The following is a 13,435-nucleotide window of genomic DNA, read 5'->3' on the forward strand; positions in this document are numbered from 1 at the left end:
TTTTCCTATCGAAGGTCGGTGGTTTTCTCTGGGCACTCCGGCTTCCTCCACCAATAAAACCTGGCCGCCACGAAATAGCCCAAAAGCAGTGCTTAAAAGTGGCGTAAAACACCGAAAATCAAAATCAAATCCTTCATTCTAAATTTTTATCGGTTCTTTAAGAGTTCAATGCATAAGACAAACTATCTTGTAAATACACAGTGTCTGTTTATACATGTTATAAAGGAAACATGATCTGGCAAATAAATAACACTGTGATAGCTTGCTATCCTGACCTCAATTAGAATCAAATTAGCTGCACGTGTGTAAGGTTTCTGCAGACGAAATTTACAAAAATTAATGAATACATGTTGAGTGTTACATTAATAAAATTATAATATAAAGCAAGATATATATGTAAAACACAATTAAATTCCTATATTCTGAAACGGTTTTAGATATTACATCATGCACGTGTAAAACCAGAACAGTGGTGCGATATATATATATTTATATGTAGGTCAGATACATTTAAAATTGGTTCAGTTTTGAATTGTTTATTGTTCATTTAAAGACGATAGTAGATATATCTTTATCGTGTAGTATATTATTCTGTTCCTATATAATATAAACTTTCTAAAAAGTGAGAAAAAAACAACAGTGAAACAATACAAAGGTAAATTTACTTGCATTGAATCTGAATGCAGTTCGAAAGAGACGTGGCTTGCTGCTTGGCGCTAAAATTTCATACTCAATTGCGACACAGTCGCACCCACTATCTGGGTCAAAATTCAAAACAGATGCATATATATATATATATATAGATTTAAAACTAATCAATATCGTTCAATAATTCAATAAAAGAACAGAAAAAAAGTGAAATTTAAATTCAGTACAACAAAAGAAAAAAAAACAGTAAAAGAAGAAATTTTGCTATTGTAAATTTTATGAGTGTCGATAATTATGTCGCAACAACGTTTTAATTACGTGATTTATTTGATCAAATACAGTACATATTGCATTTATTTATTTCTTATTTTTTATTATTGCAATGTATTATTAATGACGAAAACATAGTTCCTCTTTTATAACAGCGTTAAAATCAACTTAATATTCTATCGACCAAAAATATGACCACGTTGCTATAACGTTACAGAAACGTGACAGATGCGTCGCGATATGACATTGCAACAACGTAAGATGGACGTTATTAAAAACAATAACAACGTTGTCCTGACGTCCCTTCTACGTCGTATCTGACGTGACGTAAAATTACATTTTCACAACGTTGCAACAACGTCGTACTAACGTAACGTCAGTCATGACCTTCCAGCGACCAATACATAACGTTGCAAGGACGTCGTGTGTTTCCTGGGATATACCTAACATGCACAGTGATTTTTTTCAGAAAAAATACCTTTTTAAGTTTTTCACCTTAATAATATGAGGCAGGTGTTACCTGTGAAAGAGGACGAAGTCCGTATAAATTATTTTTTGAATTCAAGGATATTTTAACTTCAGAATCTGTAGTCTGGGATCCTGACACAATATCGTCAATACCATAAGTGGACTTCCGGTTCGAATATATTTGAATTGAATCTTGCAAAATCGAAAATATTTCAACAGGATTCAAGGTTACAGAATCTGTTTAAAAAGAAAAAGAAATACGTAAACGTTTCTGATTTTGGTCCTGTTGTTAGGGATTTTAGTTGTGATGTCATTTTCAATGTAAACAAAGAAACGCTATCATCAGGTAACGGTTTTTATTCATATCAAAGAATAATTAAAATGAAAAATTTGTCATTGTGCTCCTTGCTATATTTTACTAGACTGATAAATATATATATATTACTCAAAGTCTTGTGACAAATAAGACCGGAAGAAAGAAAGAGATTTCTGCACAAATGGGGGAAAATAAAAAAGTTAGAAAATAAAAAGATTTTGAGTTCATCAGTAGATTGATTTTTTTTCTTTCTTTTTTTTAATTTTTTTATTGATTTTTCTACTGTAATTGGGGACTTCGTCCCCATATAACACAATGTACCCAACTGACATTTTTGAGAAATGTCACTCTATCACGAACTTCTATTATATTTCGATTTCAGCGGTGGTCTATCCCACTGATACTTGTTATGTCGTAAATCTTCCAAAATGGTGTTTAACTCAGATTAATCATATATATCCTGGTTTCAAATTGGTCAATCTTGCTAGAAATAAATGTTTTGTGGAGTTATCTCAAATTTAAATGTATATATTATTATATACTTAATAGAGAGTCTGAATGACATTGATAGAATGGTTTTGTTAGTTCATCTTTTTTTTACTTTGATGGCTTCCCATATTTTTTGCTCTGGACGGATAAAGAGTAATTCTTAAGAGTCCTTCAAATGCTTAAAATTTGGTCTCTATAAGATTCATTGTATTATAGTCCTTACATTTTAAATGATATCAATTTGTTATGGTAATTAGAACGTTTATCAACACAATATTTAAAAGTCAAGATTGTAAATTAGATGTATTTTGCCTATTAAACAGCATATTTTTCTTTATTCCAGCTATATGAAATTGATGAAGATGATGAAAGCCATCCTAGACTGACAATTACTGTACCTAGAGAACTTGCTGATGGTTTTGTAAATAATAAAAAGGAAAATTATAAATTTAGGTAAACAATTGAAAAAAGTTGTTAACTGGTTATATTCAAAAAAAGAATTTTTACACCTCATTTTGCATTGGATATATTTAAATACCAAACAGCAACACCTACTGAGGTACTACATATTTTGACAATAAACAAGTATAAAGTTTTGTGAATAAAGACTAGGCTCAAACACAAACAGATACGAAAAATAAGATAAATTTAAATCTTATTTTTTGGCAGAATTAATATTTCATAGCAAATATATGGAGAGAATTGATTGTAAGAAAAGTATGAAAAGAAGAACAAGAATTGAAAATGATTTTTTCCAAATGTAGGCTTACGTTTTAAAGCAAATAGTTATTAGTTATTTTCTTTTTATTGTTTCACATTGTTTCAAATAACCATTTCATAGCTTACTATTTTTACATTTTTTATGTAGTATGGGTCTTTGTTCATTTTACACTATATCAGTAGATTTTTTTTCTGTTCCTTCATTTAAAGTATGAGTGTTTGCTGGAAATTTTTAACTCCTTTTCTTGGGAAATGCTTGATGACCAATCAAAAACCTGAAATAGATATAAATCAATGCTTGGACACAAACAATTTCCTGGAGATGCGACTCATCAAAAGTCTTTTTGCTATAAGCTATTAGACCATTTAACTAATCACTTAAATTAAGCTTAATCAAAATTTTATCTTACCACTTATTTACAAATATGTTTCATACTAATGGGAAACAACTCTATCTTATCATTATTCTAACATGTGGGAATATATATTTTCCAGATTTCAAAAGGTATTTGATCAGTCCGCCCAACAAGATGAAATATTTGATAATGTTGCAAAGCCAGTGGCAGACAGGTATATTTTGTTCCTATATATATACAATTTACTTTTAAATTTATGGATACTGTTAATATTTTTTATAAATACTTAATATGCACAAAACAAAACCAAAAACATTTCTGATTACATTTGACACCATAGCAGAAACAAACAACTACTGACCAAACTCAATCTATAAAGAAAACGCACAAAGGCAAACATCAAGACAAGTAATTTTTTTGTAAACATCTTTCTAATAAAAAATACTAGTTTGTCATGAATATTTCAGTATAAATTAAAATCAATAGTAAAATTTTCTGTGAAAAGAGCTTCTGTGTTTGGGCCAGTACAGACAAATAATGTGTATGGTTGAATTAGTTTTCCATGTTATTGTATGTATTGTATCAAAATATCCCCTAAACCTATCTGAATACATATTAAAAATTTTGGACTGTACAGCTACCAAATAGATAACCACTCACTTCAACAGAGAAAGAAGAGACAATACATATTTTAGAGAACTAGATCAAAATGTGCTGGCTAATGCTGATAAGCTATATTAACTAGCATAGCCAAAGCTTTTGGTTGAATATTGTCCCTCAAGAAAACAAAGGATCAAAGATTGATTTTTTTGTTTAATCAAATTAAATTTATAGAATTTATAGCTGTTGTAGAACATGGATAATAGTCATTGCTTTGGTAATGAGGAATAATTTCTCTGTTTATAAATTTACACAAAACAAAATCTACATCATTTGGTCTATGGTGGAGAGTTGTCTCATTGGTAATCATACCACATCTTCTTAATTTTAGAAAGATTTCAAATCTTTTATTTTAAAAAGTAATAAGATATCAAGTGTCTTTAAAAATACACAAGTTGAAGAAACAAAACCTTGGCCAAAAGAAAAGTCAACCAAAATAATATATATATATAAAATTCATCAAGTAAACTACTGAAAACTGTTGCTCTTGGGTATTCTTTTCAGGTCCCTTTGGTAAAAATATATATCTAACAATATATATAAAGCTTTGACTTTTCAAAATTTTTATCACTGAGGATTGCTGATAGGTATATCCACAAAAATATTATGCAGCTAGCAAATATGACAAATCTGTCTTACTAGATTATAGTTTGATCATTTTTTCTGTTTTAGTGTTCTGCAGGGATACAATGGAACCATTTTTGCATATGGTCAGGTAAGTTAACAGAAATGTATAGGCCAGATTACAGAATATATTCCTTTCCTCTCTCTTAGGCCTGATATTCAAATTGGGTAGGGTGATTCATGTATCACTATGTAGGGTAAAGGGTATTTTTCTCTGAAAGTGAATTTCCCTAAAAAGTGAAAATAGATGTAGGGCTGTGTTCATAAATATTTAATTTATGGTCTGACATTTAATAAAAAATGCTATAAATTTTCTTTGAATTTGCTCTGCATCAATTATTAAGTGGATTGATCTAAATGACACAAACACAAAATTCTGTTACATTGTTTTTCTTAAAATGAATGTTGAGCAGATTATTTCCCTCATGGGGTCATTTTTAAAGATAACAGTAGGGTTCTTAGCATCAAGTAAGTGTTTTTTGTAAAAACATCTAAATTGTGTGTTTTGTTCACATCAGTATTTTTTACCAATGACAGTGAGTTAAATGAATAAAAAATTAATATTCATTTTTTTAGTTGTAAACAAGCAGGTCTAGTTAAAATTTTGAAAGTTGAAACTGAAATGTTAGAATTAATTGTATGATGAAAAATATTGTTTTTCAGACAGGCAGTGGGAAAACCTTCACAATTACTGGTGGGGCAGAGCGTTATAATGACAGAGGAATAATTCCTAGGTGCTTATCATATTTATTTGAGCAGTTTGAACAGGTAATATATCAATTTCAACTCTTAATTTGTTGCATGGTTTTTTTATTGTATGTATTTTCAGATTGACTTTTAAGAGATTCTAAAGAATCAAATTGGTATGGACTAATAAAGAGTTTTTAAACTTATAAAACAGTCATCAGAAACTGCTTATTGATATATATTTTGTTTCTGTAAATTCAAAAATATTTGCAATGTTTTTATTACAATTGTATTGCAGAAATTGCAATGGGATAAGTTTTTGCAAAAATGTAATCTTGCATTTAAATTTTATTTTATTTGTATGCTGCATTTTATGAAATTGATAAATTTATCTCACATTTTTTGTCTACTGTACAACAATTGCAATAGTAAATGCACTTATAATGTTCTGAATTTACAGTATACTGTAAACCAACTAATTTTTGGGACTTTCCCCAAGTAGAAAATTACGTGAAAAAATAAATTGTCATGAACATGTCAAACCATACAAACATAAAAAAAATAAAATAAAGTGTTGCAAAATTATGTATAAAGGGCCAAATGTGAACACAAGTAGTTAAATATGGTTTACAGTAATTGAATGATGGATGGTTCTTATTTGTATTAACTTGTTATTGTAGGATGGAGGTCGATCTTATACTTTACACATATCCTACTTGGAAATCTATAATGAGAGTGGTTATGACTTATTAGACCCTAAACATGATGCTGCAAAGCTTGAAGACCTTCCGTAAGTATTGATGAATAATATGACAAATGTTATTACTGTAATAAGATTTCTTTTACATGTTATATTTGAAAATAAGGAAATTTGGTACGATTGCCAATGGAATAACTTTCCACAAGAGACCAACATATGAGGATGAAAACAATAGCATATTTTAGTTTTAGTGAGCAAAGAACATGGTTAGACATTCAACAGGTTTTGGCATTTATTGTCCCCTGCGTAACGCGTTGCGGGGGACATGGATATACCTGCTGTCCGTGTGTCCGTCCGTCCGTGCATCCGTGAGGTCTTGTTAGCGCTCTCACTGGTACAACTCTTGCCAGATTTTTATAAAACTTATACTATAGGTTAATATCAGCAATATCTCGGACAAGTTTTATAATGGTGGCCGATCGACTTTTTTAAAAGAGTCGTGCCCCTTGGAAATATTAAATTTATGGAAAATGGCCTAGTTAGCGCTCTCACGGGTACAATTCTTGCCAGATTTTTATAAAACTTATACTATAGGTTAATATCAGCAATATCTTGGACAAGTTCTATAATGGTGGATGATCGAAAGAGTAATGCCCCTTGGAAATATAAAGTATGTGCAACGCGGGGGATATTGGAACTCTGTTCTTTTATTAAAGATAGTCAAATCTACATCAACATTTACTGCAGAAAACTTTCATCTCATGTTAACCAATTTTCTTGCAGTTCGTCAATTTGGTTTGCATTTTATCAAGAACTATGCAGAACACTATTAGGCATTAAAATTAATATTACTTAGGTGAAAACAGGTGACTTTCTCAGATTTTGACCTCATTTTCATTGGTTTGTTGGTCAATGTTAAGTTTTCATGATAAGATCTGTTTCTCACATACTATAAGCAGTAGGTCAACTATATATTGATACTATGGAATGATTGCATTGTGTAAACATCTGTCATGGAGGGTTAATCATTTTCATGATTGGTTTGTCAATGTTAAGATTTCATGGTTTGGTCCATTTTTCAGATACTATAAGCAATTGGTCAACTATTTTTAGTGTATGGAATGATTGTAATGTGTCCATGTCTTTCTGGCATGGTTCAACTTACCTGGACCTTATTTACATGTATTATTCATAATATTAAGTTTATGTGATACTTGTAGTAAAACCTTTTTCTTAAATATTTTCAACATATATTCAATCATGATCAGTAAGACAGAGTGTGCACCCTTGTTTTAAGTAACAAAATAATAATCTTGTAGTATTTTAATGAAATTAATTCTTTAAAAATTTCTTCAAATTTCTGACAAAAGTAATACATGTAATAGAACAGCTATACAATCCATTTCAATTGTAAATATGCCTTATATTTTGAAATTTATATATGAAATATCTTAATTTGTCCTTGAACTTATTTGATGGTTCAGTGTGTTCATAACATCTACATAAGATTTGGTCAATTTTAATGTTTACTATACTTATGGACCACTGCTTGTGTTAATACAGACAACATTATTTTTGCCCTTGAATTTTATTTATCAATGTTATATGGGTATTCTGACCTGTTCTCACAAATTCAATAAGCAATCCAAATGAAATCTTAAGTAGGATAATCATATGACTAATTATTTAACATATGAATAAAAGAAGATGAAGGGAAATCCACAACTGCTTTATTGTGGTAACTTTACATTTGATTTACTTCCCCCTGAGCACTCTATGATGCTTCAAAACTGTCCTGTAAAAAAATAAAAGTTTGATAAAAAAAAAAATTGCAAGATTGTTTATATGAAGGTAAATCAAGAAAACCACTTCAGACCCACAAAATACATATATTATTATAATTATTTATTGGTTAACATATTAATCATGTCTGTTGACAGTATATTAAATGGAACCTTTTTTGTGTGTAGGAAAGTTAGTTTAATGGAGGATACAGACCAGAATATTCATTTAAAGAATTTGTCTGTTCATCCTGCAAACAGCGAAGAGGAAGCATTGAATTTACTCTTCCTTGGAGATACCAACAGAATGATTGCAGAGGTATGTTGCAATAGTTACCTAAGTTCCATATGAATTTTCCTGACATTAATGCAAACATCTACCCTAAGCTGTATGCTAGATCATAAAAGCATAATGCAGAAGGTAAGCATGGTAAGGGTAAAACAATCTTATCTGTTGTTAATAGTAATTAGTGAAAAAGGTAATTGCCTGTTACTTTTCTGTAAATATTTAACATAACCAAACCTGCAGCTAGGTAATTTATACTGCAGTCATTCTGAAGGTAAATTGGACACTATCTTATGTTTGGTCTGATAAATTTTTTTTCATTGATCAAAAAATTATTTAATTATCAGACTATGTATGTAAAGGCCCTGTAACTCCAAGTATCAGTTGCTCTCTTACAGTACAAAATGTTTGGTGAAATTCAGTACATTAATAACATTATTGTAAAAAAAACCAGATACTTTTGGTCTTTGTAGGGAGGTACTATTAAACAAAACATTGATTTATTATGGTCATGGTAGGAGCTGGAAAGGAGAGAGCAATAATGAGGAGTGCAATGAATCAGAAGTTGAAGTAAGAGGAGGAATTAAGTTGGAATAAGTGCCCACTTCCCTATCTACAAATTAAAGTTATAAATAGTAACAAAAATTAAGTTCTTACGAATAACAAAATTGTCCTGATTCTCTGTTCCATAATTTCTGTTGTAAAGTGTTTGTATGATCTTATTTACAGACACCTATGAATCAAGCCTCTACAAGATCACATTGTATATTTACCGTCCATCTGACTTCTACAGAGACTGGATCAGCTACAATCAGAAGATCAAAGCTCCATCTAGTGGATCTGGCAGGGTAACACTTAAACTTTGTTGTAATATTCATAGGTAAAATTGAGAATGGAAATGGGGAATGTGTCAAAGAGACAACAACCCGACCATAGAGCAGACAACAGCCGAAGGCCACCAATGGGTCTTCAATGCAGCGAGAAACTCCCGCACCCGGAGGCGTCCTTCAGCTGGCCCCTAAACAAATATGTATACTAGTTCAGTGATAATGGACGTCATACTAAACTCCAAATTATACACAAGAAATTAAAATTAAAATGATACAAGACTAACAAAGGCCAGAGGCTCCTGACTTGGAACAGGCTCAAAAATGCGGCGGGGTTAAACATGTTTTTTGAGATCTCAACCCTCCCCCTATACCTCTAGCCAATGTAGAAAAAACAAACGTACAACAGTACGCACAGTAAAACTCAGTTCAAGAGAAGTCAGAGTTCGATGTCAGAATAGGAAACAAAAGAAAATAAACAAAATGACAATAATACATAAATAACAACAGACTACTAGCAGTTACTGACATGCCAGCTCCAGACCTCAATTAAACTGATTGAAAGATTATGTCTTCATCATATGAATATCAGGCACAATCCCTCCTGTTAGGGGTTTAGTATTATACCGTCATAAAATATATGAGAAGAACATAACCCGTGTCATGCCAACAACTGGTTTTAGAATAAATATGTTTAATTCCGATGCAAAGACCCTATAAGTGAATCAGTATTAAAGCCAAAATATGCAATCTTTAATGACCTGACAACAGTATCGTAACTATATCCCTTCTTAATAAGTCTGTTTAAAGGTTTTGTTAGCTTTTGAGGTGAATACTGACATTTTTGTGCTTTGTAAAGAATATTACCATAAAAGATTGGATGTGAAATACTCGAACGTATAAGATGTCTGCATGTTGAGTTATATTTACGAATGATGTCCTTATACTGATGATAAAATTTAGTAAATGTTTTGACTAGTTTATGATATCGAAAACCCTGGTGTAATAATTTTTCAGTAATATACAAATTTCTCTCGCTAAAATCTAATACGTTGTTACATACACGAGCGAATCGTACAAGTTGAGATATATAAACACCATAAGATGGTGACAAGGGAACGTTACCATCTAAAAATGGATAATTAACGATAGGAAATGAAAAATCATCTCTTTTATCATAAACTTTTGTATTAAGCTTCCCGTTAATGATATAGATATCAAGATCGAGGAAAGGACAGTGGTCATTGTTAGTATTAGCTTTATTTAAAGTAAGTTCAACAGGATAAATTTCTTTAGTATACATACTGAAGTTGTCATTATTGAGAGCCAATATATCATCCAAATATCTAAAAGTATTGTTAAATTTTTGTATCAGATGTTGTTTCGATGGGTCTTTGCTGATTTTAGTCATAAATTGTAACTCATAACAATACAAAAACAGGTCTGCAATAAGTGGTGCACAGTTAGTCCCCATTGGAATTCCATTAACTTGACGATATACGGAATCTCCAAAGCGAACACAAATGTTATCAAGTAAAAATTCAAGGGCAGATATAGTATCAAAGCATGTCCAATTGACATAGCTCTTTTGTTTGTTGCTACTAAAAAATGACCTAAAAGAGTTTGAACATATGTATTCGCATTCCGACTTTTTAAATGCCTGTTTAATTAGGTGTGTGAATTTTTTCTTAATAAGAATATGAGGCAAAGTGGTATATAGGGTAGAAAAATCAAAACTTTGAACAGATTCAAAATCACCAATATATGCATGCAATTTATCAAGTACTTCCAACGAGTATTTGACACTCCAAAAGTAGTTAATTCCACTATTTTCAAAGGCCTTATTTGAACAATTTATTATCAGGTTTTTGATTGTACCAAGTGTACTAGTAAGTAGAATAGACAATTTAGTAGTGGAACAATGACTTGAAGACGAAATAAATCTATATTTGTAAGGTGATTTGTGTAGCTTCGGAAGCCAGTACATAGTTGGGACTTTCATTGTATTTGGTTCTGCTTGTAAAGAAGTAGCTAATAGTTTATGTTTGTTACAGATATCGTTTTCTGAAAATGAAGTCAGTTGGAATGTTGGTGAATTTGTGATTTCCTTTTGCAGAACCTCAATGTAAATTCCATTACTTACTATCAGTGTAAAAGTATTGCTTTGTTTTTATGACAGGCAGATGTTGTGAAAGCATTATAGATCCAACAGCAAGATCAAAAAAGAAAAAAAAACATCCAGATTTCATCATTGGGTCTTCAATGATAGACAAGTGTCCAGATGTCAAGTTCTGAATTGCTTTGAGTCTTAACAAGCTGTGAATGAATTTAACATCAAAATCCTGAATGATCTAAAAAGTTACGGAACTATGACAACTGAAAATGTTTATAAATAAATGACTGGAAATATAGTAATTTTACTATTTTCATGATAACTATGAAATGGTGAAAAAATAATACCAATACCATAAAAAAGACAGTATTAATTGGCAATAATAAAAGTAAAAAGTAGACAGGAAGAAAACTGTGTCTATATATCTTTGCTGTAGTTCTATATAAATACAAGAAATTAAAAGATAAAATCAAATTGTGAGCGAGTATCTTTATTGTCATTCAATCAAATAATTGTCTATTGTTATGGTTAAATGATCTTTTCCCCTGAATGACATCTAATTTATTGATTATATTCGGATGCAGATAATCAATAGAATACTGGTAACTTAGATATTTGTCACAGATGTACAATCTTATTGAATTGTTATGGTTGATTAGTTACGAAATTGACTGGATCTTTGATGTACTTTGAGGTTATAAAATTATCAAGAGTGACTTACAACTCTTATATAATTTAATACTTTTAATAAAGGTCAAATACCTGACAGAGTACCTTACACTCTTATGTAAACCGCTTTAGCTAGTAGAAAGTAACAAACGAATGCATAAATTTTTCCTGGAATTTATTTTCACAGAATTCATTTATTTGCCAAAATAAGTGAAAATAAACACCCCCTGAAATTAACCTGCTATACTGTATTACCTAACTGTTGATGGAGGAAGGAGGATGATATTGTTATGCAGTCTGTCCATAAATGTGTGCAAATTTATGTTGTCTCTACATATCCCATAAGACTTCAGAAGATAAGAATTTGAATTAGCTCAGTGTATATATATATAAATACTAAAAAAAAAAATCTGATATTATTTCATCAAAAAGCTAAGACATGCTAACTGCAAGGAAATTCTGTTATAATTTTATAGAGAGCTGTTTTAAAAATATCAGTAATAAATCTGAATAAGTTGAAAATTACTGCATTCTAAATTAAAAAAAATTATGTACTATTCATAATTGAAAAATAGAACTATCTTTTTTACTTGGACTTATTTTTTGTATAAGTTCTGATGTGTAAATCAGTGATCTTGATTTTCTACCTAAACCACACAGAGAATAAAAAATAACTAGATATGGCTGATGCCCCCCTCTGCTCTGCCATATGCATGAGTATAGTTCCACATACTTTAGATTCGACAAACAGTGATTTTGAAGTACAACTTGAAATTGTTGCACTGTCTGTAAGACACAAATGATGTCCCGGCCTGACCATTAGAAATTATAAATTTAACACTATGTATGATGATCTATCTGTTATTTTTATTCTGAGTACAAAAATCTGACTAAGTCCAAATACCTGGCATTTTGAGAATATTTGAAAAAAATCAAAATTCTGTGGACATGCACACTTCCATTATGTGTACAAACAACCTACAAAATATTAAAGCTGTAGCTCAAAAACTGTAGAGGAGATAGCCAGACATATCATGTATCTATATCAGGATGGACGGACAGACAGGGGTAAATTATTATGCCCCTCCACATTTTGTCGCGGGGGCATAAAAATGTGAGAAATAGTGTAGTTGTGAGTGATAATTATTAGAATTTTGATTTTAGATCTGAGAGGGTATCAAAGACTGGTGTTAATGGAGTATTACTCAAGGAAGCTAAATATATCAACCTATCATTACATTTTTTAGAACAGGTAAATATTCAAATGAAATATTTAAAAAAGGGCTTATGAATATCAAAATTATATGGATCAAGGTAAATTATATTATTTCAGATTTAAGGAAACTTGTGTAGAACTTCTTGTATTGAATTAATTTTTGGCCAAAACTCTTTAAAGAAAGTTGTGTTTTTTATTTTGCAGCAATAATAAAAAAAAACTTTCATACAAATGACATATTTTTGCAGGCTGTTTGCAGAAGTAAAGAGGGAACGCCTGTAAACAATAGAACAATCTTTAACTTAACATATACTTTGTATAACTTCTGAACTGTGGTCTTAATATTCAAATAAATTCACTGCAAAAATAAAAAATAAAAGTGTGAAATATCCTTTAAAAGTATTTTGTTGTTGTTGATGGAATAGAGCAATTAATAAATTAAACCTGCATTTAGAGTGAGTCATGAAAACATTTGAAGATTTTTGCTCGTACACTGCTGATTCTTAGTCTTTAAAAGGACAAAATTGGTATTGAATTAACCTTGTTCCTTGGCGTCATAAATAGTAGGGTCCATATGGTCAAGTTTTCACCTCATTCACCATGAA

At 30.6% G+C, this 13,435-nt stretch overlaps 1 protein-coding gene across 1 annotated transcript in view; it reads left to right on the forward strand.

Moving 5' to 3' along the window:
• Positions 1-13,435, forward strand: part of LOC127738920 (kinesin-like protein KIF6) — a 32,091-nt gene that overhangs the window by 3,827 nt on the left and 14,829 nt on the right. Inside the window, exons 2-9 of the mRNA XM_052250414.1 lie at positions 2,535-2,644; positions 3,407-3,481; positions 4,600-4,642; positions 5,215-5,319; positions 5,919-6,028; positions 7,909-8,038; positions 8,735-8,853; positions 12,779-12,866. Coding sequence (XP_052106374.1) covers positions 2,535-2,644; positions 3,407-3,481; positions 4,600-4,642; positions 5,215-5,319; positions 5,919-6,028; positions 7,909-8,038; positions 8,735-8,853; positions 12,779-12,866 — 780 coding nt within the window. The remainder of the gene's footprint in view (positions 1-2,534; positions 2,645-3,406; positions 3,482-4,599; positions 4,643-5,214; positions 5,320-5,918; positions 6,029-7,908; positions 8,039-8,734; positions 8,854-12,778; positions 12,867-13,435) is intronic.

Source organism: Mytilus californianus, unplaced genomic scaffold (assembly GCF_021869535.1).
Source record: "Mytilus californianus isolate M0D057914Y unplaced genomic scaffold, xbMytCali1.0.p SCAF_4, whole genome shotgun sequence".
NCBI classification, from domain to species: Eukaryota; Metazoa; Mollusca; class Bivalvia; order Mytilida; family Mytilidae; genus Mytilus; species Mytilus californianus.